The sequence below is a fragment of the Marmota marmota genome, unplaced genomic scaffold (genome assembly GCF_001458135.2).
Source record: "Marmota marmota marmota unplaced genomic scaffold, marMar, whole genome shotgun sequence".
In the NCBI taxonomy this organism is placed as follows: domain Eukaryota; kingdom Metazoa; phylum Chordata; class Mammalia; order Rodentia; family Sciuridae; genus Marmota; species Marmota marmota.
Window position 1 is genome coordinate 7,613,970 of NW_025999944.1, and position 23,391 is coordinate 7,637,360.

Here is a 23,391-nt window from a genome sequence, read left to right on the forward strand (position 1 = left end):
TATTGAACTGAGGGGTGCCTTACTGAAGAGCTACATTCCCAGCCTTTTTTATTTTATTTTTAAAAAGTATTTTTAGTTGTAGATGGACACAATAACTTTGTTTATTTTTTAATGTTGTGCTGGGGATTGAAACCAGTACCTCACACATGCTAGGCAAGTGCTCCACCACTGAGCCACAACCCAAGACCCCTTTTTATTTATTTTTGCTTGAGAGAGGGTTACTGAGGGTCTCATCAAATTGCTGAGGCTGGCTGCAATCTTGAGATCCTCTTGCCTCGGTCTCCTGAGTTACTGAAATTTCAGATATGTGTTACTGTTGCCTGGTTCATTAGTATTTTTTTTTTTTTGTCTCCTGTACTTTTTCATAGTCCTTAAATATATAATTTAGTATTTTCCCATGCCTTAAGATAGCTAAATATTTCCATTTTGAAAAGCTAAAAATCTCATTCTTTTCCTTAATAGAGTAAATGCCTAGAGATGTGTTCGAATTTTAGAATCACTTTAGTGAATGTTCTTTGTGTGTGTGTGTGTGTGTGTGTGTGTGTGTGTGCGCGAATGTTCTTCATTAACTTTGAAACAGATGACTAGTGAGGATTGCAGGATGTCTAAATGTAATCCAAAAGAGAAAGTAAATAAGCACTGGGAAATCCATACTGTCCTTCCCCTCCCCATTGGTACCAGGGATTGAACCTAAGGATGATTAATCACTGAGCCACGTCCCCAGCCCTTTTTAATATTTTTATTTAGGGACAGGGTCTTGCTGACTTGTTTAGGGCCTTGCTAAGTTTCTGAGGCTAGCTTTGCATTCATAATCCTCCTGCCTTAGCCTCCTGAAGTCTCTGGGATTACAAGTATGTGCCACCAAGCCCCGCTTATACTGTCCTTATAAACAAGCATTCTCCCTTCTGTCATTGTAAGCACATCTAGATGAACCCAGGTTTTACAGCTGGATGTATATGTTTCATTGGCTCGTGGGAATGCCACACTTAGATCAGCCTCAAAGAAAGACATACACATTTTGAGTCTATAAAGTGAATAAGCAGTATTAAGACAAGATTTTTTTTCCACTGATAGCCTTACTCTCTATCATATCAGACACTACATTTTCCATGCATCCTTCTATAGATCCTTCATGAAGAATCTGGCCTTCACCCTCAGACAGATCTGAAGTTGAATACCAGTTTCACTACTTATGAGCTGAGTCTGCTTTCCCACCATTAGCCATTTAAAAGTGGGTTGATGAATCTATTCTCAAAGCTGCTACAAGGACTGCATGCCTGCCACTGTCTTGAGGCTTAATAATTTTTTTGTTATTATTGTGTTCACAGCTTAGGTGTAAGGTTTAATATAGAAACTTCCACCTATGCACAAAAGTAGAGAGTATATCTTATTGGATTTCAAAACACCCCAGCTTTAATGACAATCCTCCACTCCTGTTTTGTCTCTTCTTCCACCCACTCCCATGTTCCCCAGATTATTTGGAAAAATTAGGCGTTTCATCTATGAATATTACAATATGTACCTCTAAAGGATAAGGACTCTTAAAAAATAACCTTGACATCATTATCAACACTTATAAATTCCTGAATATCATCAAACATACAGTAAAGAATTCAAATTTCTCTAATAGCCACATAGGGTTAAAAAAAAAAAACTTTTGTTAAATCAGAATTCAAATAAGGTCCATACCCTGTGATATATTTTTTGGAAGAATAATTAAGGTGTGGGGAGAGATTTTTCTGTAAGGATGTTTATTGCAGAATAGAGAAAAATAAAAAAGAATCACAAGGAGCAGGGTATGGGTTCCACAAAAGGACATATTCACCTAACAAAGAAATGCTATGTGGCAATTTTAAATAACTCTAGAAAGACCATAAGATGAACAGAGAAGGTATTGGCAAATGCAAAAAGCAGTTTTCACAACAGTATTTATTCTTTCCTTCCATTTTTAATACACTATACATTGTATTACATGCATATTTCTGAATGATGAGAGAATGAGTGATTTTAATTCCCTCAATTTTTACAATGAAAAGTTCTCCTCTTTTTACAATGACCATGACCTGTGTAAGAAAAAGATATTATTAAACCAGGCACAACATGGTGGCACACATCTGTAATCCCAGCAGCTCAGGAAGCTGAGGCAGGAGGATCGCAAATTCAAAGCCAGACTAGTGAGGCCATAAGTAACTCAGCAAGACCCAAATAAAAACATTAAAAAGGGCTAGGGATATGGCTCAGTGGTTAAGCAACAATCCTAGGTTCAATTCCTTGTTTAAAAAAAAAGTTATTAAAAATGCAGCCAAAGTGTGTCTTTGTTTGGTTTCCTATGGAGCTAGTTATACTTGGCACACTGAGCCCTGTTCTTACCTGGTGTTTTCTCTCCTCCTCTGTACAGAAATCCTCTGAGGCAAGGAGAGGCACAGCCCCAAGAGCTGCTCCCTCACCTGACTTGACTGTCTGTGCCAGAGCATAGCTTCACAAAGGGGCATTCAGACAGCTGCCATTCATCCCTGGGACACATGATCTCATGCAGTCTCCAAGTGCCATCCTGGGAACACAGAAGGCCTAGGAAGACAAGTACTGGGACTTGTCTTCCATTCATAGAAGGAAAAACCAAGTCACCAAGAACCTGCCTTTTTCTTGCCGTCCCTCAGGTTGAACCCAAGGACAGGTTTTTAGGACAGATGGTTGGTGCTGTTCGTAACCAGGAGGTGACATTTTGCATTTCTTCTGAGTTTCGACATCAGCGTAGGTGTGTGAGGGCAGGACCTTGTCATGTTTGGCCAAGGGAGTGCTGAATCCTGCTTCAGTGTAACACACTGCACCGCATTCCACGGTCAGGATCTGACTGGACTCGCCAGGTTCTCACACCCACTGAAGGCTGCATGGGCCTCTGCTTGTCTTCACATTCTTGTGAACTTTTCACTCTCTGCACTGTCACTTGCTCTGACCATTATCACCAATGCAGTCTCCAAGTCCCTTCTCATGAGTGTCCCTTATGCTCAGTTCATGCCTTCTTTTCACTGAGCCCTGCCCCCTGAGCCCACATGACATTTTTGTCCCCATGCCACACTTTCCCTCCACTCTCCTCCTTTTGCTTCTCCCCTCTAGTTGTGCTCTGCCTGTGTCTGGCCACTCTTCTTGCTCTGAATCCTTATCTGTACCTGGAGCACAGTCATCCCTGAATGTCCCCGGGGAATTGGTTCTAGGACCTCCATGGATACCCAAATCCACCCATGCTCAAATCCTTTATATAAAACAGTGTAGTATTTGCATATAACCTGTCCACATCCCACAGCCTTCTTTTGCTTTAAACCATCTCTTGATGATTTATAATACCTAATACAATGTAACTCATTGTATTAGGTAATGCTATGTAAATAGTTGTTACACTGTGTTGTTTAATGACAAGAAAAAGTCTATAGGTGTTCAGTACAAATACACTTCGAAAATATTTTTGGTCCTTGGTCAAATCTGCAGACAGGGAACCCAAATGATGCCAGCTGTGTGCTCCTAGTCCTCTGATTGCATCATCTAACTGTCCATCCTTCTCCTTTAGGAGACTGGGATCCTCGCTGACAGACACCGCCAATAACGATGGGAAAGATAACTCTGACAGGCACTTCCTAGGTGCCAAGCCCAGAGCTAAGTGATTTACATAATGATATCAGCCCAAGATGACAATAAACCTGTATAATTATCCCACTTGACAGATGAAGAAACTGAATCTTCAAGAGAGGCTGAGTCACTCACTGGTCCAAGGTCACCCAGCTGGAAAGCAATAGAGCAGAAATTGTCCCCATTTCTGCCTGACTGTGAAGACTGCACTTTTCATCACCGCACAAACTCTTTGCTACTGTTTGCTGCTCAGTTCGAATGTTCTCATCTGTTCTCTTGGTTGCCACCGTGGAGCCCTGTTTCTTGGTGGTGGCAAGACTCCTGCTGATATTCTCTCTAGCTGAGGTGCCTGTGGCTTGCCTCCCTCAAGCTGATTAAGAAGAGAGCACTCAAAACTGCAGGTCCTCCCACCCCCACTTCGTGCCTCTGAATTCTTCCCTCCTCTACAACTCTGTCCTGATCCTTTCCCTGGGGGACACTTAAGCAGCAGGAGGATTCCTGCACAATCAGGAATCTCCAGGGCTGCAAGTATATGGTTTTTGGTAGAATTGTAAGAAAATGGAGCCATAGATCAGAGAAAGGTCCTTAGGAGTGGACCCAGACTGAAGACCGGGGTCCCTGCCACCCCCACTCATATGCCCATCTGGACTCTTCCCTTACATAGCCTCCTTCCCCTTCCCCCAATCAGAATCCTCGCTTTGGGGCCCAAGCCCCAGGGATAAGCTCCACCCCTCTCCCAGCATCCTAAAGTTTGGGGGCTGTGTTCAAGTCAGAGATTTCCAAGTAGGGGTGTGTTGGAGGGACTTCCGAGGGCGGCTTGTCCTGGAAGAATGGGGGAAAGGTGGCAGCAGCAGCCGCTGCCTCCAAGGACATCTGTGTCGCTCCCTGGGAGACCCTCTGCCCTCTCCCCCTCCCACCAGCCCCGGCGAGCAGGGACCGAGCTTGCTTATTATCACCTGACGCTGTGCAGCCACTGATCCCATTGGTGGAGCCAGATTCGGTCTGGCTCTCTCGTTCTTTCTCGCCTTCCCTGCCTCTCTCTCCTCCACGCTGCTTTGATTTCGCTCCTGCCTCTCTTTCTGTGCTGGCTCGCTCCCTCGGCTGGGAACAGCGTCTCACCAGGGGCAGCAGGGCTTCGCTGCAGAGCCAGAGAGGAGCTGCCTGCGGGGCATGGAAGCAACCTCCTCGGCAGCCGGGAGAGGAGCGCGCGCGCTTGGCTGCCCGTGACCCAGGAGTCCGGCTGCCGGTCCCCTGCCTGGGGAGCTCGTCCACAGAGATCTCTCCCTTCCCTCTCTGCCAGGTCTTGCTCCGCAGAGCCCCGTGAGGCCAGGTGAGTGCCCTTCCTCCCAGACCATCTTGCCGTCTATCTGAAAGGCTGGGAGCTGGCAGCTCCAGGGTCCTGCCACTGTTCGGGATGCCCACCTGGATTGCTGGGCCAACGACCTTGTCCCCTTTCCCCCAGGCTTTTGGCAAAGGACTTAACAGCTGGATCCAGTCTCTGGGGCGACACAGTTAATTACCCCGTGACCATTCTGCTGCAGTCAGCGATGCCAACAGGGACAGCGGGGTGGGGGAGCTTTTCTTCTGGCATGCTGGTGACTTCTTTGAATGGGCATGGGGAAGGGGCACCAGTGTGTGCCAACATGTGTGCGCACTTGGGAGGAGGATGGAGGCTTGCTTGCGTAGATAGGTCTGCGCGTAGTTTGCTCGCGTGGGGGTTTCCACCAGCTTGTGGCATGTCTAGGAACCCAGCTTTCTTGCACGCGTGAGGTACATGTGTGGGGGGGGGCTTATCTGAGTATCCTGTGGGTATATGTGGGTGAGGGCCCTGTGAGGCAGTGTATTTAGGGGGTGGACATGTCACTTGTCATGTGGGTGGAAGTACATGGGGGGGGGCATATGCAACCAGGCGGTTTCTATGTGGGGAAGTGCAACTCCAAAGCAGAATGAGGTGGGTAGGTGGGAAGTGTGGGCAGAAACCGTGGTCTGTGGGAAGACCTGCGTAGGTGCACAAACCTGTTGGCGTGTGAGGGATCAGACTGGCAAAGTGTGATCAGAGGCAAAATATGCTTTCAAAGTCTGTGTCTATGAGATTCCAGAAGGATACCAGAATGGGGGGGATTGGACGTGGGTGCAAATGTACATGCGTACAGGCATGCAGGCAGGCATGTGGATTCCATGCCTTCTTGGGGAGGTGGCACACATGCATGTTGGTGCCAGCAGTTTCCTCTCTTCCCCAAATATGGCTGTGAAGAGGGGTGCATGCTTGTGGGGGTGCAGGAGCCTGTGGACAGATCCTGCGTGGGGACTGCAGGAAGGTGACAGTTTGTGGAGGGGCATCTTAGAGTGTGCAAGGTGGCGGAAGGTGCCTCAGTGCATAGGTGAGCCTGTGGGAGTGAGAAGGACTGAAGAGGTGTGTTCAGGGGTGGGTGGGCACCCTTGGCACATGTATGCGTGCATGCATGAGTGCCCGCCTGTGTGTGGGTGTGTACATGCTGGCCTCAGGGTGGATTCACATGGGAGAGTGGGTGTTTCTAGGGTGTTGCCTCGACCTGTCGCTCACACCCTGCCTTTCCCCAAGCAGCTGGGCATAGAGAGGCTGGGTTCACGCCCACCTTGGGCCACCCTAGCTGCGTGTTCTCCCAGTGTCAGTCACTGCCACTCTTGCAGGTCAGGGCGGGGGAGTCATCCCAGCTCTCCCAAAACTGGAGAGAGCAAGGGATGAGCAGCTGCCAGGTCCTGGGCCCCAAGCCCCCACGGCTGCCCCTACCTCTAGGAAGAGTCTGAGGGGAGGAGAGATCAGGCAGGAGCAGGGGCCCACTCATGGAGCAGGTGCAGGCTGCTTCCCTTGCCAGGGGGAGCCACTCAGGGCTTCTCAGGTGGGAGTGTGTCTGTGCTCCTGTGCATGGGTGCCTGTGTGTGTGCATGTGAGAGGCACACACGTGTCTTCTTGGGAGCTTCCAGCTTGGATGTGGGGAGCTGGTAACTCCCCACTGCGCCACACCTGTCCCCACAACTGCAAACAGGTTTATTATTGTGGGGTTGTTTCCAGACACCGGATCCCATCTGTTCTATTTTGGGGTGAACCTAGCATCACTTCCATGCTTATTTACCATATAATTCCCTTTATGTGAAGCCATTGGCATTTGCCTTTAGAGGGAGACTAGGATGAAACAGGACAAGGGACACCTGGGGCAGGTAAGGGCCATCAACCCCAGCCTCCTTCTATACCTGTCACCCAGGCAGCCCACAGGTTAATTTAGAGGTGCCAGGCTCTGGAACAGGCTTAATTGATGGGAAAGTGTGGGCTGGATCTTCTGTAGGCTATAAATAAAAGTACCTGAATTTTGCAGGCACAAGGTGCCTTCACCCTAGCTCCTAGGCAAGGGGAGGAGAAGAAGAGGGAAGAGAAGAGAGGAGGAGGTGGCATGAGGGTGTGCTGGATGCTGGGCTGGAAAGTGTGAGGCTGGATGCTCTGGAGAAAGTCCACCCACATCTGCATCCTCTCCTCCCCGCCTGTTTCTGGGAGTCCAGGTGAGTCAGGACATAGACAAAGCCAGTCAGCTCTTCTCAGTTAAAGCACAGGTGAGAGACCCTGGTATAGTCCTTTCATGCCCAAAGGGCGCCAGATGTCAGGGTAGAACTGGAGGAGTAAAAGAGGGAGGTGAGAGAAAATGCCATGCTTGGAAAAAACTCAACATGAGGAAAAATAAAGAGCAAAAACATATGTGCCCTGTGCATGGCCATATGTCATGCACATGCCATGTGTCACACACATGTGATGTATGTGTGCACACACACACGGATGCAACTATAGCTCACCCTTAATGATAAAGTGTTTGGCCTCCAGAGTGCAAATCATCTGCTGGCTGTGTGGCTTGGGATGCTAGCACCCCAACCTTAGTAACCTTGTCTGTAAAATGGGGATAATCATAGCACGCACCTATTGCAAGTCTCACATGAGATAACGTTTGTGAAATGTAGTACGTGTCGGCCCCCAATAGACATCAGTGTTGAAACATAATTAATTATTCAAGGAGTCAAGTGAGGATCAGCCAAAAGAGAGTGTCAAAAAAGTCATGGGTGGAAAGAAGAGCTTGAAGCAGGCAGTGATCCACGCTGCCCCTTCCACCCTGGGTGGATCCACACGCACCTGAGTGTCCTCTCAGGCCTGCGCTGTGGGGGCCCTCACTGAGTTGTCCCCAGGGAGGAGAGAGGCCTGAGCCGCAGGGTCTTGGCCTCTGAGGATTCCTGGCTGCCGGGCCTGCTACCAGCCTCTGTCCTCTCCTCTCTGTCCCCTCCTCTCACCTCGTCCCCTCAGCAGGTGCTTCCTGCCTCTCCTCCCCTGCCTCTTTCCCATCCTCTCCACCCCCACCCTTTCTCTTTTCACGCCTGCTGGCTTGGGGCCCCCTCCCTCCTCGGCTCCATCTGCTATAAATCTGTCCCTGCCCAGCGTTGTAGCATTCCCACTGCCTCTGCCACCTGTCAGGTACCTTCTGCTCCACAGACCCTCGGAGGAGAGCAAAGAGCCCCCCCAGAGACATCCAGCCCACCTTGAGTCCCTGCCCTCCAGTCCTCCCATGCAATCTTTCCTATCAGATCTATGGGGCAGGGGCATTCGATGTATTCTCAGGCTCCACTTCTCAAGGGATGTTGGGAGCAGCACATTCCAGAAAGCTCCGTGGTGGGAAGGAGGTGTTGATCCTTCCCCTCGCTCTCAGTCCCCACAGGAGCCAAACCAGAGGGCAGCATGGAGCTGCTGTCCACTCCCCACAGCATTGAGATCAACAACATCACCTGCGACTCCTTCCGCATCTCCTGGGCCATGGAGGACAGTGACCTGGAGAGAGTCACCCATTACTTCATTGACCTCAACAAGAAGGAGAATAAGAACTCCAACAAGTTCAAGCACAGGGTGAGTCGAGGGTGCCCAGGGGTGCTTTTCCCCACCTCTGTTCCTGAAGGAGGCAGGATAATAGGTAGCATAGAGAAAGGGGTCGGAGTCCAACCAAAATCCAAAGTCTTACTGCGTCATCTTGGGAAAGTGATTTGACCTCTCGGAGCCTGAGTTCCTCTCCTGGTGAAGAGGGAATCATCACACCCCGCCTCCCAGGGTTGTCGAGAGGATTCCATGAGTAATGTCTGCGTGGTGTTTGGCACGATGCCTGGCACAGCGTGAATGCTGTTATCAGCGTCATGACTGGGACTTCAGTCGGGCAGAGCACCCTGGGCTGGTGGGATGGGGCCGAGGACATCATATGTGGGGATGACATCTCAGGTTCCAACAAACCCTGGGCTTAGGTGCAGCCCTGCTGTTGACTACGTGAGCAGTGGGACCCTCAGTAGGTCCCCTTTTGCTGGGTCCTTGATGTTCCCTTAGGCCCCTGTCATTTTCTCTGTCCCTCACCTGCCCGCTGCCCAACTGTTTACTTGGTCTAGAAAAGGACTGTGAGAGGGTCCTCGAGGGTGTGTCCTTTGCTTGGGTTAAAAGCCCGTATGGGGCAGGTGGGAGGAAGCCTCTCATCTCCTCCAGCTGGCAGAGGGGCAGGGGAGAGTGAGGTGGGAAGAAGCTGGCTCTCAGGACGACAGCAGCAGTGTGGGCTACTCACCCTCGCTCTCTCGCTCTCTCGCTCTCTCTCTCTCTCTCTCTCTCTGGAACTGGCTCTCCTGATCTGGGTGTCTTTTGGCAGGCCAGTTGCCACGGTGATGTGAATGTTCAATACCACCCCCTTAACCCTCCCCCCCAAAGAATAAGGCATATTTTCCCTTCCTCCCTGGCTTCTCAGCATTTGCCGTTGCCGTGGAGACAGTACTGCAGTGTGCAGAGTTCTCGAAGTCTCCCTCGAAAATGAAGGTCTTGCCGCCTTCAACTTTGAGGCCTTCTCCTAAGTGGCCTTCTCCCTCCGTCCCCAAGAGAACAGGGCACCAGGGGGATGTAAGGAGAGTAGAGACCTGGAGAGCCTCTGTGGTTCTGCTTGCTTCTGCAGGAAAATGGTAGCCGGGACATGGAGCCCCTGTGTCCCCGAGAAGGGCCCTCCCCAGGAGGAAGAGGAGGCCCTCTCCGGAGTAGGATTCTGGGAGAATGTCAAGATTGGGTGTGGCCCTCAGGTTGACCCTTGGCTCTCCATCTGTATCTCCCTTCTCAGGACGTCCCCACCAAGCTCGTGGCCAAGGCGGTGCCACTGCCCATGACAGTGAGAGGCCACTGGTTTCTGAGCCCCCGCACAGAATACAGCGTGGCGGTGCAGACGGCGGTGAAGCAGAGCGATGGGGAGTACCTGGTGTCCGGCTGGAGCGAGACGGTGGAGTTCTGTACAGGGGGTGAGGCTGTGCGGTCACATCACTGCCCTGCTTCCTTGGCACATCTGGCTCAGTGGTGGTCAAGAGGGGGGTCTTCATCCAGAAAACACTTGCAAATGCCTGCTGTGCCCTGGGCACTAGGCTGCAGCCAGAGGGAGGTCACATGTGGGCAGGGTCCTCCTCTTCCCTTACAGAGCCTGTCTTTTCTCTAATGAGAGACAGGCGTCCCCACATTCCTGTAGGCAATGCCACCTCCGTAAAGGGATGGAGTTACTTTTCTGGCTTGAACGCAGCCTAGTTTTAAAAAAAAATCATAAAACACACGTAGCAGAAAGTCTGCCATCTTAACCCTTTCGAAGTGTGCAGTGCAATCGTGTCAAGTATATCCCATGTTGTGCAAGCCTTCTCCAGAAGCTTTCCATCTTGCAAAATCGAAACTCTACAGCCATTAAACTGTCACTCCCCGTTCCCCTCCCGCAGCCCTGGCAACCGCCATTCTCCATTCTCCCGCTATGGTGTTTGACTCCTCTAGGTGCCCCAGATAAGTGGAATCATCCAGGATTTTTTCACCTGAGACTGGCTTGTTTCTCTTAGTGGGATCTTCTCTAGGTACACAGAGGCTGTAGGGTGTCATCGCTTGCTTCTTCCTTAAGGCTGGTTGACGTTCCATTGCATGGATAGACCACATTTTGTTTATCAATGATCCATCAATGGACACTTAGTGGGACAATCACACTTTTCTTTTTCTGAGTTTCCCCTAAGCCTATAAAAATGGTCCCTGCAAGCTCTCTTAGTAGAACCTACCTTGCAAATTCCAGCATAAACCAACTCTGGGCTTGTGTGTGCTTGGCCACCAATGACCCAAGATCTGCCCCAAAATATTTTATCCCTTTGGTGTCCATGTGAGAACTGCTCCAGATTGCTCTCCTATCACAAGGAAGGGACAGGGAACATTCTCTGCCCTGGGGCCTCCAAGGCTGCTGGCTCCATCCTCTGCCAAGGTCTATGCCTCAAGTCTCCTTGAGCCACTGCAAACCTACTCTAGGGAGGTGCTCCTTCTCAGAAATGCACATGCATGGGAGTTTGGTTCAAACTGGGGAGCTGGAGATGGCTGCAGTCCAGTCCCCCTTTCTCTTGCCAACCAAGCGCCCTGACCAGTGATGCATCAGCAATGAGGAAAGGGCACCTTTTTCTAATTAGTACCAAGACACTGTCCAGCCTGGCAGCAGACTGACTGTGCCCCAGAGCCCCAGGCCCAAACCCAAGGTTCGATTATCCTCTCCTGGTGCCAGCTTCTGTTTCTCCTGAAAGACTCAAGCAGACAGCCAGTGTCCTAGCCTCTGTTCTGCCTAAACATTCTGTTTATGGAGCCTGGGCTTACTTTTCCAATTCTTCATGCCAACTTGTCATCATAATGGCTTTCACACGGGTGGTGGAGATAGCCTCTCGCCCACCTGCTGGATTTGGGGGGCCCTCCACAAGGGACCTTGCCTTCCTCCCTCTTTTGCCTGTTGGTCCTCCTTTCACGTGAGCATGGCCTGGGATGAAAGCCTCTGAGGCCCCTAGCATGACAACAGGGCATCCTGCCTTTTCTGGGCTGAGGGAACCCTGAGCCTCTGGTAGCAAGGACGCAGAGGTGACAAGGATAGACAGCATGCAGCTCTCCACACTCCCAGTTGCAGCCAGCTGGCTTGTTCCCATCTGAGTCCAAGCTGCTGCTGGGGCCTGTCTGGTCCCCTTGCTGCTCCAGGAGACAGAGGTTGACTGGTGAGCATGCTGGGGGTTGGGCCAGAGTGGGGGGAGAGGAAGAGGCAGTGACCCTGCAGCTGGCCCTCGGCTCACCTCGCCCAACCCGGACTGTTGCAGATTATGCCAAGGAGCACCTGGCCCAGCTGCAGGAGAAGGCTGAGCAGATCGCTGGCCGTATGCTCCGCTTTTCTGTCTTCTACCGCAATCATCACAAGGAGTACTTCCAGCATGCCAGGTAGGGTGGCTGTGGCCCCCGCAGGCCTGCCAGGCCTCTCCTTCCTCCTCCAGCTCCTCTGCCTGCTGCCCTGGCTGTCCAGGTCATCTTAGGCTGCTAGAGCCTCTTCCAGGGCCCCCTGCCCTCATATCACAGAAGTGACTGCTACTTTGGGATTGGATTCAGGGAAGGTCGAGGACTCCGGGACGGGGCCACCTGGCAGAGCACCATGCTAACAAGCTCGGGTAAATGAGGTCTGGGTTTGATTTCCACTCTGGGACGGTTCCTTCACTGGGGTCTACCACCATAGGTCACCATAGGTCTATCCAATTCAGGGCCTGGGATCACAGAGGAGGTGACGAGGACGACGCAAAATGAAAGAGACCTGAGCATGGAGGGCTCTGGGGAGAGCCCAGCTGGCTGGTTAAGCTGGGTGCTAAGGAGTCAGGGAAGCTCCTTGGGAAATCCCAGGGTGCTGCTGAGGGGCTGGCGTAAGGGGGAATCAGGAGGTGGGGCTTAGTAGGCCCTAAACCTGTTGTCCAGCAGAGCAGCCTCAATTTTATGAGCCTATGACCCATCTATGTATACTTATCTTTGGGGAAAAAAAGAGCGGTTCTGTAGTCCAAAAGTGTTTGAAAATTGATGGTCCAATCCAACACCCTCAGTGTACAGATGAAGAGCCTGAGGCCAAGGGGGGCCTCAGTTGACCAGTTGAGCCAGAAAGTCACTTGTCCCTCAGGGCAGCCAGGACCGAGTGAGAGTGTGGTGGGACAGGACTAGTCTACCTTCCCCCATGCCTGAGCACACTGCTCCAAGTCCATGTCCTTCTAAGCTAGGAGGGGGTGAATTTCCACCATTACTGTCTTTATCCTTACAGGCAGCTAGGGTAGGTGTTTGGTCCTTACCCAGTGCAATGGGGACCTTGGGGCCTTTGTTATTTGGATTAAAAAGAGAGGCAGTGGTCTGGTTTGGACTCCTTTACCAGGCAGGAAGAGAGAGACAGGGAGCACCCTTGTGTGCCAAGCTCCTTACGAGGAGCCTGGATATAAAGACTAAGGCACAAGCCATCCTTTTAATAACCCCAGAGTCTGTCTGAGAAATAGAATAGAAGGATTTAATGTCATAAGTATGTGTAATCATTGAGCAAAAGTCAGTGTCCTGAGCACACTAGGTAGCCAAATCTTGATTGAATTGCAAGTACCTCATGTTTCTGGAAGTTCAGAGGAGGACAGGGAACCCCTGTGCTGGACCCTGAAGGATGATTAGGAATTGCCAAGCCAGGTGGAGGAAGATGGGAAGGGCAGCCAGGCAGAGGGAACAGCCCTGCAGAGGTATAGAAGGAAGAGAGCCCATGGCTGGGGGTGCCCCCCGTGGGGGTGGGGTGTTGGCAGGTACCAGAGGCAGCAATGAGTCCAGAAAGACCAGTTCTTGAGGGGACTTGCTAATCTCAATCAAGCCCCTTTGAAGGGTTTTCAGTTGGGAAGAAGCAGGCTGCATGAGCTAATCTCCAGAGCCCTCCTTGTGCTTGCATTCTGGAATGTTCCATTTGTGACTGGTGGAAGCTGTTGGCTGGGGGGAGCTTTGGGAACCAGCAACCAAGCCTCATCGCAGCTAACCAGTGGCATTGTCTCTCCCCTTTGATGCTTCTCCTGGGTGGGCAGGACCCACTGCGGGAACATGCTGCAGCCCTACCTGAAGGACAACAGCGGCAGCCACGGCTCGCCCACCAGCGGCATGCTGCACGGGGTCTTCTTCAGCTGCAACACCGAGTTCAACACTGGCCAGCCCCCCCAGGACTCCCCCTATGGCCGCTGGCGCTTCCAGATCCCCGCCCAGCGCCTCTTCAACCCCAGCACCAACCTCTACTTTGCGGACTTCTACTGTATGTACACAGCCTACCACTACGCCATACTGGTGCTGGCACCCAAGGGCTCCCTGGGGGACCGCTTCTGCCGCGACCGCCTGCCCCTCTTGGACATTGCCTGCAACAAGTTCCTGACCTGCAGCGTGGAGGACGGGGAGCTGGTCTTCCGTCACGCCCAGGACCTCATCCTGGAGATCATCTACACCGAGCCTGTTGACCTGTCCCTGGGTACCCTGGGGGAGATCAGCGGGCACCAGCTCATGAGTCTGTCCACTGCCGACGCCAAGAAAGACCCCAGCTGTAAGACCTGCAACATCAGTGTGGGCCGCTAGGGACTCCCGGGGGGCTGAGGGGCTGGGGAGAGTTGACGGGAGGGTGGAGGTGGGTGGCACAGGCTCAGGGAGCTGGCTTTCTCTCCCTGGCCCCCTGCTCCCTCTGCTCCATCCACTAGCCCCTCCCCCACCCCTTGGCATTGGAGGCAACGATGGTGGTCCTCTGGGTAAGCGTGGCCAACCCCAGGCCTGGTGTTCTCGGGAAGGCTTCTCAGCCTCGGTAGGCCAGTGGGTGGTTTGGATTTCTGGAGAACTCCCCCTTTGCTCTCGTTTCCCATTCTGGCTCTTTGCCTTATCCAGGCCTCCACCTCCCAGGGTCCTGCCCGCCTCCCAGGCTCTCCAGGGGAAGCATCTCTGGGGAAGCAAGCCCATGTGTAGCTTGGCCGCCTCCAGGGAGATGCAGAGAGCTGTGGGGCGCCTCCTTCTTAGCCCCCCCACTCAGGGCCATCCCAGAAAGCCCCCTCCCTACTGAACTGGGCCTGGGGGCTTACCGTCCAGGCCAGCCCCCTCCCTCCTTCCTATAAGTAGCCGCCTGCACCGCTGTCACACCCTAGCTGCTCCTTGCCCTAAATAACCCTCTTCCTGCATGGGAGAGCTGTCCTTCCCCTCCTCCACCTCCCACTCGTATGTCCTCGACGCTCTAAAAAGGGGCCCTCTTTCTTCTCCTGGCTTTGGGGGCTCGGGGCTGTTGGGATTTTCCTTTCTTCTGTGTGGAGATGGCACATTCCCCAGCAAACCTTCTGCCTTGCTCAGAGAACGCTGGGGTCTGGAACAGCAGCTGCCAGGGTCGAGGAGGGGGGAACAGACCCCTGAGACCCTTTTCCCAGCCGGAAGCAGGCTGCCCCATGCCTAGTGGGGCTTGACATGGGACTGAAGAACTGAAGGTCGCCTGCAGCGCCCTGGCACCCCAGCTGGCTGTGCGCTTCACTCGCTCGCTCTGCCATGGTGCCGTGACTGTCCTGTGCCTGTGTGTGACCCAGGCTGTGGGTTCTGCCACTCCACCTCATAAGCCACCTCCTGTCCTGTCTGCTTTCCTGGCCACTTCTCCAGGAGGCCGTGGTGAGGGCCCCCCTGGGCTCCCTGCGTTCTCCCCAGTTCCTGCTGTTGTATGGGGCATGGGGGTGGAGAGGTGGACTCCCCACAACAAGCAAAACATTGGAGAAAAGGGGAGGTTCTGGCGGAGGTCATGGACAGCAGCCTCAGTGACTCTTGCAGAAGTGACAGGGACATGGATGAACAGCTTGATTTCTGCAATGAAGAACAGAGGGCCGACAGGCCAACAAGGCCATACCTCAGTGAGGGGCAGGTGGATGGCCAGCTTCTGGGGAGTGCTGCAGTCAGCTTCCTCCTCAGGGCGGGTCAGGAGCTCTGGGGCCTCTGGGAAATGTGTGGAGAAGGAGAGGACATGGGACCCCAGGCCCTTTCCCCTGTGCTGACGGCATTGCTGTGGGGGTGGCCTGCTGCCCTCCCCTGGCTCCGTGTCCTTCCTGGGCGCCTGTGCTGTGCTTGCGATGTGCATCAATAAACCACCATGGCCAGAGGGCCCCGCCTGTCTTAATCCTTAATCTGTTCAGGCTGCCATATAGAAGGACCAGAGACCAGGTGGCTTAGAGACAACAGAAAATTTCCTTTCGCACTTCTGGAGACTGAAGAGTCCGAGATCAAGTCAGCAGCAGTTTGGGTGCTGGTGAGGGCTGCTCTCTGGGGCACAGAGAGCTATCTTTCCACCTTTGTCCTGCCATGGTGGGAGGGGCGAGCAAGCTCTTCAGCCTCTTCTATAAGAGTGCTAACCCTATTCATGAGGCCCCACCCTGAGCCCCACTTCCTGATACCATCACCTGGGGTACGGAGAGCACAGGTGCCTCTCTTGGGCCCTGGGGTGGGTGGGGAGGAGAGGGTAAACTGCACTATCCACAGAGGAGCTCAAATGGGGATGCCCCCCACTCCACCTACCAGGACAGGCTACTGGAGTTTGTGCCAAGGGTAAACCCAATTCTCCTGTAGGCAGCAGGGTTCAGAATGCATCACCACATCTCCAGCTTGGAAGGGACCTTGGAGGTCATCTGGGTCCACCCTATGCTTCCCCAGGGACACTGGGGCCTCTTAGAGGAAGACCTGTGGTCATCTGGAGGCCTCACCAAGGTCCCTGGGCTTTGGGGCCCCCACTGAAGCCCTTGAGGCTGCTGCAGCCTGCCATGCCACTAGATTTCCCTCTCCTGAGAGTAGGGGTGTCCCCTCCCTCACCGGCAGGGCTCCTCGTCTGCAGATCTGAGTCACCTCTGCGTCTATTATTATGGACTTATTAAAATGGTCCTGGCTGAGAGGAGCCGATCCAGAAAAGTCAGAGAGGCATCTCACCAACACTGCCTGAGTCAGGGCCAGGTTCACATGTGTCATCCGGCCTTGGACCACGGTCTCTTTAGGATAGGAAGGAAAGCTGAAGGACGGCAGCCGCTTCCTGAGGCCCAGGGCGGGCTGGCAGGGGATGGGCCGAGTCGCACATCAGCCCTGTTAGTCCACACAATGGCCCTAGACAATGCCATTCTACTTAACAGATGAAGGGACTAAGACACAGGAAATTAAAAGGGATGCCGTGTCGTGCACCCATAGGTCACAGTGCCCAGGATTTGATGCAGAAACATGAATCTTCCCATTTTACTGTCCTGGGCCTGCCTCCCTAGTGAATGTCAGGAGGCCCCTTGGACAGTAATATACAGGTGGGGTGGTCTCAGACACGTGGCCCTAAGGTTCCCTCTACACCTCTGCCAGCTAGCCAAGGCTGTGCTAGTTACTGAAAAACTCCAGGGGGTGCTGTGGAGTCACGAATGCTTTGGAGGCTTATTTTTAAAGACACAGTGGGCGGCACTTTAGCCTAGGATTCCAAGGTTGGGGAGAGACTCTGGGGTGCACCCTCCTGCCACAGGACAGATCTTGGTGCTCAGATTTCTCCAGAGGCTCTGGGTTCAGTCTTCCTTTGGAGAGCCCTTTGGGTTTCTTAGGAAGTGGACAGGCTTCCAGAGTCCTCTTAGTGGGGCACAAGGGCAGAGGGGGGAGGTGAAAGGCCCCGTGCAGTTTCTTCCAGAAGGCTATTTCCACTTCCTGTGTCCAGATGGCCACTCCCCAGCACAAGGCCAGCCTCGGGCTGCTTGAAGTACCTGTCAGATGGAGCAGGGTCAGGACATCTGTCAGAGTCTGCCCTGGGCAGAGGTCTATCTAATCTGACCCATAGAAGGAGGAAGGTCTCCGTGTGAGGCGCGTGCGCGCACGCACACACACACACACACACACACACACACACTCCCTTGGCCGGGCTGAGAGGAAACCCAGGAGGCCCCAGAGGGTGCCCACGTGAGGGCTCCCCCTGGACTCTGGCTGTCTCCCATGCAGGCAGCGGGGAACATGCAGTGGCCAGAAAGCAGGTAACAGGTGGGGTGTTCTGCGGAGCAGCACAAACACACGGACACACCCAACAAAAACACGCGGACGCACACAGGTGCCCCCCCCACAGCTCCCACGTTCCCCTCTGCTCAGATGTGTGCCCACATCCCTGCTGGCTCTTCCCTCCAGGCCAGCCTCGCTCCTCTTAGTCCAGGTGGGTAAAAGCCCACGCCTTCCACAAAGCAGAAGGAAGGAGGGGGCCAGCTAGAGTCCCTCACAGGATGTGTCTCTTCTTCCTGGTAGGAAAAGAGGTGGCTGGGGTCTCGAGGAAAGGGATGAGGAGGGACCATCCCCCGAAATGGAGGGACGCCTTCCAGAAGCCCCGCTGAGGTGATGGGCTATCAAATGGCGTGGCTGCAGCATCTGGAGGAGATTGGAACCAGATGTCCTGGTGGGGGAGGGGAGGTGTGGGGCAGAAGCAGCAGCTCTGGTTGGCAGGAGTCTGGGTTGGGGGGGTCTTGGGGGTCTCTGGGGAGAACATCTGGCTGCCCTCTTCCCCAGCACTCCGAGTCCATCACGTGTATTTTTTGCAAACTGGAGCAGCAAAGCTTTTCATGGATTCTAGAATCAGCCTCGCACGCAGGGACAGTCAAGTACAGGGTGTGACACCCGAGGTGCCCAAAAAGGCTACCAGCTGGCCAGAAATCTTTCCCTGCTGCCCCACAAGCCCCTCCTGGCTGTGGGTTAAGCATTTGAGTCCCAAGGCCAGTGTGCCCAGAGAGTTCCTTTAACCTAGGAGAACTGCAGCCCTGAAATGAGAAAGCTCTCTGAGAGAGGAAAGTAGGTTCACTTATGAGAAGTCTGCTGTTTGTCAGGTGCAGCGACAGTTTTCTCTTCAAAGTTCACCTTGGTCCATCTTCATAACTGTGTCAAGTGTTATTATCATCCCAGGTTTACAGATGAAAAAAAAAATAGGCTCAGAGAAGTTAAGTGACTTATTCAAGGTCACATAGCCACCCAGTGTAGAGCTAGGGTTCACAGTGGGCTATATTTGCTCTCATGCTTGGGACCTTTTTATTCCTGAGAGGTAGGTGGATGGGTGGGGGCAGAAATGAACAGCACTAGGGAGTGAGAAGTAAACTCCCAACTTTCCTGATTTGACAGTCAAGCCAGGGGGTGGGCCCTGGAAGCCTGGACATCTCTCCCAAGGGTACTAGCCACTTGACAACTTGGACCCCTGCATTCTATCTGCCTTGGAGCCTAGACATTGGGGTTTCTCTTCCGCCTCTGACTATGGCAGGAAGCGCACTTGGCCGTGTCACAGAGCTAAGTGCGGCAGAGCCAGGTCTCCTGACTGCCAACCTGGGCTGTCCTCTGTGCCAAGGGCTAGAGAGGTGGTCCTAGAGGGAGAAGTCTGGGAGCTCTGGGAGTGCTTATCTCTGTCTGGTTTAAGGCCAGGAGTCAGAGTCGGGGCAGCTTCAGCATGGCTCTTCCACAGCTAGTTATGCACTGAGGACAGCGGGACCCCAGGGAGACAGGGGCTGGGAAATGGTTGGAGTCGTCACTGAATCTCCCTTAGCCATGGCTCTCCCAAGCTGCACTGCGGTTGGCCTCGTCCAGAGCCCTGACGCAGCCAGGAGGTAAGGGTGGGCTGACTCTGGAGAGCTCGATACTTTCCTGAATTCTGTAGAGTTTCCTGGCCTGCAGCCTCCTGAATGTCTCCCAATGCCTGAGGAGAGCTCGGTTCCCACACCTGCTTCCTCCCTGCCCTCCTCTCCTCCTCCCTCCATCAAAGCCTGCCCATCGCCCTGATTACGAGCATGTGGGGTGGACATCTGACCATCCAGACAGGCCTGTCCCCCTGCTTCTTGGTTGACTGTGACAGAGGACCTTAAACTGCTGTTAAGGACCTACTCAGTGGCCTTCAAGATTTGGGGCCACTATTGGGGTGGTTTTGGACCGACGCTGCAGTTCAGGACCTCTACCTAAGCCCCCCGCAGAGCTTCTTCTGTTTGGCGTGGGTGTCCCGGATGCTCTGCACCTTTTACTACTGGTACTGAACCTCCCCCACTGGGCCCACCCTGGACCTGGGGTGCTGTAGCCACTGGCTGCCTCTGAAGGTGGGCCTAGTGAGGGCCAGGAGGCTCCTTCCTGAGAAGCCTGAGTCTGCTTGGGTGCTGGAGTCTTGGACATAAGCCTGGTGAGGCTATGTGGGTTCATAAGGAGCCTGATTGTGGTAGGGGCTGGGTCCACCTCTGTGGACTGCAGCCCCGCTGTCAGGACAGGGTTATGATCTTGGCTCCTTTGGGCATATGGCTTTTGAGCAAGGACTGTGGCCAATGACTGTAAGTTCCGTTAAGGAGCAGCCAGTGCCAAGCTGGTGGATAGTGTCTGGAAAGCACGGCCAGGAGGCTCCCACTGCCGAGGGCTTCTGTCCTGGTCATGGTCCTCCAGGCTGTCCTGAGCAACCCTATCAGAGAAGGGAGCAAGAAGTGGCTGTGACATCATCATCACTGGGACTTCACTGCTGCTGTAATGAGCAGTACCCTTCTGGGCCTCTCCCTCCCCTTTGCAGGGCTGCAAGATCCTACCTGAGGCCAGGCCCGGAGGAGAGGGTCCCAGCCTGTCTGGCTTCCAGGAAGATGAGGTAGTGGGTGTACCTTCTGCTTCCCACCACTGCTTCCTACTGAAAGGGCCAACACGGGGTCTACTGTGCTGCACTGCTCCCTGGTGGGGGCGATCCCCAGAGTCTAGACAGATCTGGCACAGCATCTGCCCCTGTGACAGGGAGGAGCCTCAGGGTAGCGTGAGATTCACCATCCACTGAAGGTTCTCTGGGAGCCGGGGGCTGGACAGGCTGTCTGATGCTCTCCAGAGTCTAAACGTGGCCAGCCCAGGCAGGAGAGCAGCTTCTCTCTCTCCTCTTTCTGCTTTATTTCCCTGAGAGCAGGGAGAGAAGGGGGAGGAGAGCCCCCTTGGAAGGGAGGGAGCAGGGCTGTGGATTCTCTCCTGGCCTCTGGGAGGCACAGGTCTGGGCCTCACAGCTGGCTGGAGAGAGGGCAGTGTCAGGAAGGAGGGGCTGGATGGAGACTGCAGCCTTGGGTCTGGGGGAGAGGGGCCAGGGCTGGAATGTTTGCTCAGTGGCTGCCTAGCAAGTGTCTCCACAGGGGAGGCTTGCGAGGCCAGGAGGCTAGCGCTGGCCCCATCCCAGCTGATGCAGGTTTCCTGGCTCCCAGTGGGCTCCTCTGGTCAGCCGCCCTCACAGCCCTTCGCCCTCACAGCCCTTCGTTCTCCAGCCGAGAAAGGAAAGCCAGATGGACAGACACACCCCAAACCTTTCTATGTACCTCCTCCCTCCACCCAGACAGCCTCTTTATAGAACGTTCTACCCTCCTGTTGTGTGGGAGGGCCAGGAACAGTGTGTGTGTGTGCGCACAACGTGCCTGCAGCCTGCAGTTTACAGGCATGTGTGTGTGCGCGTGCGCTCCTATGCCCAAGTGTGAAATCTCACCATCACAGGAGGGAAGGAGAGCCAGCAAAGCCAGGTGTCCTGGCCACACGCCGGCCTCGGACACCCAGCGAGCCTGCACATCTGGAAGGAGACCCCCCACCCCCACGTCCCAGACAGCATCTGGCACAGGGAATTGGCTGTAACACTTTCAGTTTATTGGCTGGGGGGGCCGGTGTGGCCGACCAGCCAGCGGGCCTGAGAAGCCCTGCCTTGTTTCTCCACTCTCCTGGCCACCGCCCCACTGTGGCTCCTAGGGGACATGCACAGATACTCTTGCCCCAGGAACCGAGGAAGTGGGGGTCAAAATAAAACCAAATCAAGGCTGAAGAGGGGTGGGAAAGGTACATTACAATGGAGATTACGGCCACTGGCTATACACAATACAGCACGTGGAGATGGCAGGAAGGTGGCAGTGTTCTGCTGACAGGCCCTCTTGCCACCAGGTGGGGGCCCCAGAGAGAAATGGTTACTTCAAGTGTCTCGGTGGAAGCGCTGGCTCCCTGGCCCTGGCCCCTCACTCTGGCGGGGCGTGGTGGGGAAGCGGCTTACAAAGCAGTCCAAGCCCCCCACCTCCGGAGGACAGCCTCTCCTGGCCTGTCGGCTCTGCAGGTCCTGGGGCCTGAGGGTGAGGCATGGGGTGTCACTTTTGCCCACCACCCCCACTGTCCAGTCCAGGTGACCAAGGGAAGCAGGACTGCCGTCCCCGCCCCGTGCAAGGGCGGTGGTCACTTCCTGCTGTGGAGTGTGTCCTGGAACTTGGTGCTGGTGTACCGCAGGTGGAAGCCTTTCTTGGTGATGGTGTCATCTGAGTGGAATTTCACCAGGACAGAGTCTCCGGCTGAATACACCTCCTCTGGAGGCTGGTGGAGAAAGGGACAGGCGTGGGGCATGAGGAGGAGGAGGGGGACCCGGCTGCTCTCTTCCTTCCCCAAGACCCCAAACTCCCCCAGCCCCTGAAACAGTGTCATGCTAGTGGCAGTCTAATGGGACACCTGGAGAGGGCAGCATGTCTTTGGTTCAGAGGCTGCTTCCATTTCTGTCCCTCACTAGTGGGTAGTGCAGGCCTGAAGCCACCTCTCTTCTCTGGGCCTCAAGTCCCTGGACTGCACACGGGAGCGAAAGCTCTAGCTCTTCCAGCACAGATGGGCCTAGGGGGTGGCCAGGCAAGGGGAGGAGTGTGGAAACATGCAGAGGTGGGACGTAGCATGGGGGCTGCCTTCTTGCTGTCCCAGTGGACTCAGAGAAGGTGGGGCAGCACTTCTCTGTTGCGAGGGCATGGAGGGAGCAGTGGGGACAGACGCAGTCTCTCCCAGACCTGGACTCTGTCACACCTGGTCTGGCAGTGGTCTGTGCCAGGTGATACCCTTCCTAGGTGGCTCCATGGCTACAGAAGTGCTCTGGCCCTCGAGCTGGAGAAATCATTCCTGAGCATCTTGGGATATTTCCAGTACTATGCCACAGAGCCCTGCAAGGGTTCCTTCCCAGGACCCCTCCCCTGAGCCCCACCTGGGAGAGGTCTCTGGAAGATGCCCCTGGAGACACCCCATTTAATGTGTGACTCAGAAGAGGAAGGGGCAAAGCAGAGAGGGGCCCGAGCTAGTTCGCCAGCAGATGCCAGTGCAGCTGGGTGGGCGGGCTGGGGGTGGACACTGCTTCCCACTGCTGTTCCACCTTGGCCAGTCCCGCTGACCACACAAGAATAGAGCTCTGCTCCGAAGGGGGTACGCGGCCAGTGCTGGACCCAGCAGCTACCGCCGCTCCTGGAGGTTTAGCCCTCCCGGGGGCACCCAGGCTGCCCTTGAGGATGGCCACGAGAGAGGGAGGGGCCAGGCAGCTTGTCTGAGTGCATGTGAGTGCGTGGGAAGGTACACGCATGTGTTGGTGTGAGACAGAGACAGGGAAGGGGTGGCAGCTTTCTCTGGAGAGAGAAAGATTTAAAAAGACACACACACACATAAAAAAAAAAATAAAATAGGGAGCGTGAGCGAGAGAGCCATAAGCTCTTACTGGGAGGAAAACATCCACCTGTGGGCCAGCACATGGCCTTGGTTAGAAGCCTGTCAAGCTGACTTTGCCTGCTGCCTCCTGTAAGTGTGTGTCAGGGAGAGAGAAGCGGTGCCCAGGGCCTGCTTGGATGGCAGCAGCAATGGCTTGGAGACAAGCTGGCCTCTCACTAAGGGGAGAAACTGGCAGGGGAAGAAGAGACTAGAATGTTTCTGTAATTCATCCAGGACTGGTGAGAGCAACACAGCTCAGGCCCCCATCCTAGCTCTGGACCCACCATCTGCCCCCTACTCAGGCCCTGGGAATCTGCCGTGGGACAGAGACAAGGAGCTAAGGAACACAGGAGAAACTATCCCCTCCTCAGATGAAGTGACCCTATGGGACTAGCCAAACTAGCCCAGAGTAGGACCTGGCCTAG

The 23,391-nt window shown here is 54.2% G+C and overlaps 2 protein-coding genes across 2 annotated transcripts in view; one reads left to right on the forward strand and one right to left on the reverse strand.

Moving 5' to 3' along the window:
- The first annotated feature begins 4,391 nt into the window (after nt 1-4,391).
- On the forward strand, nt 4,392-15,638 carry LOC107153850 (phytanoyl-CoA 2-hydroxylase interacting protein). The gene is made up of 5 exons (XM_015499399.2): nt 4,392-4,951; nt 8,343-8,536; nt 9,768-9,942; nt 11,788-11,905; nt 13,546-15,638. Exons 2-5 carry the CDS (start codon nt 8,372-8,374, stop codon nt 14,078-14,080), a joined length of 993 nt encoding a protein of 330 aa, XP_015354885.1. The 5' UTR covers nt 4,392-4,951; nt 8,343-8,371; the 3' UTR covers nt 14,081-15,638.
- A 5,464-nt stretch (nt 15,639-21,102) lies between these two features.
- The window catches only part of Bmp1 (bone morphogenetic protein 1), a 38,900-nt gene continuing 36,611 nt past the window's right edge, over nt 21,103-23,391 (reverse strand). The window contains exon 19 of the mRNA XM_048801471.1: nt 21,103-21,829. Within this exon, the coding sequence (XP_048657428.1) occupies nt 21,695-21,829 (135 nt within the window). The 3' untranslated portion in view covers nt 21,103-21,694. The remainder of the gene's footprint in view (nt 21,830-23,391) is intronic.

What these genes read in the sequence shown, in the direction of transcription:
- LOC107153850 (XM_015499399.2), top strand. Translation starts at nt 8,372, where the DNA reads ATGGAGCTGCTGTCCACTCCCCACAGCATTGAGATCAACAACATCACC. An exon ending in GGTGGAGTTCTGTACAGGGG is followed by an intron (nt 9,943 to 11,787) that starts GTGAGGCTGTGC and finishes GGACTGTTGCAG; the next exon opens with ATTATGCCAAGGAGCACCTG. An exon ending in GAGTACTTCCAGCATGCCAG is followed by an intron (nt 11,906 to 13,545) that starts GTAGGGTGGCTG and finishes CTGGGTGGGCAG; the next exon opens with GACCCACTGCGGGAACATGC.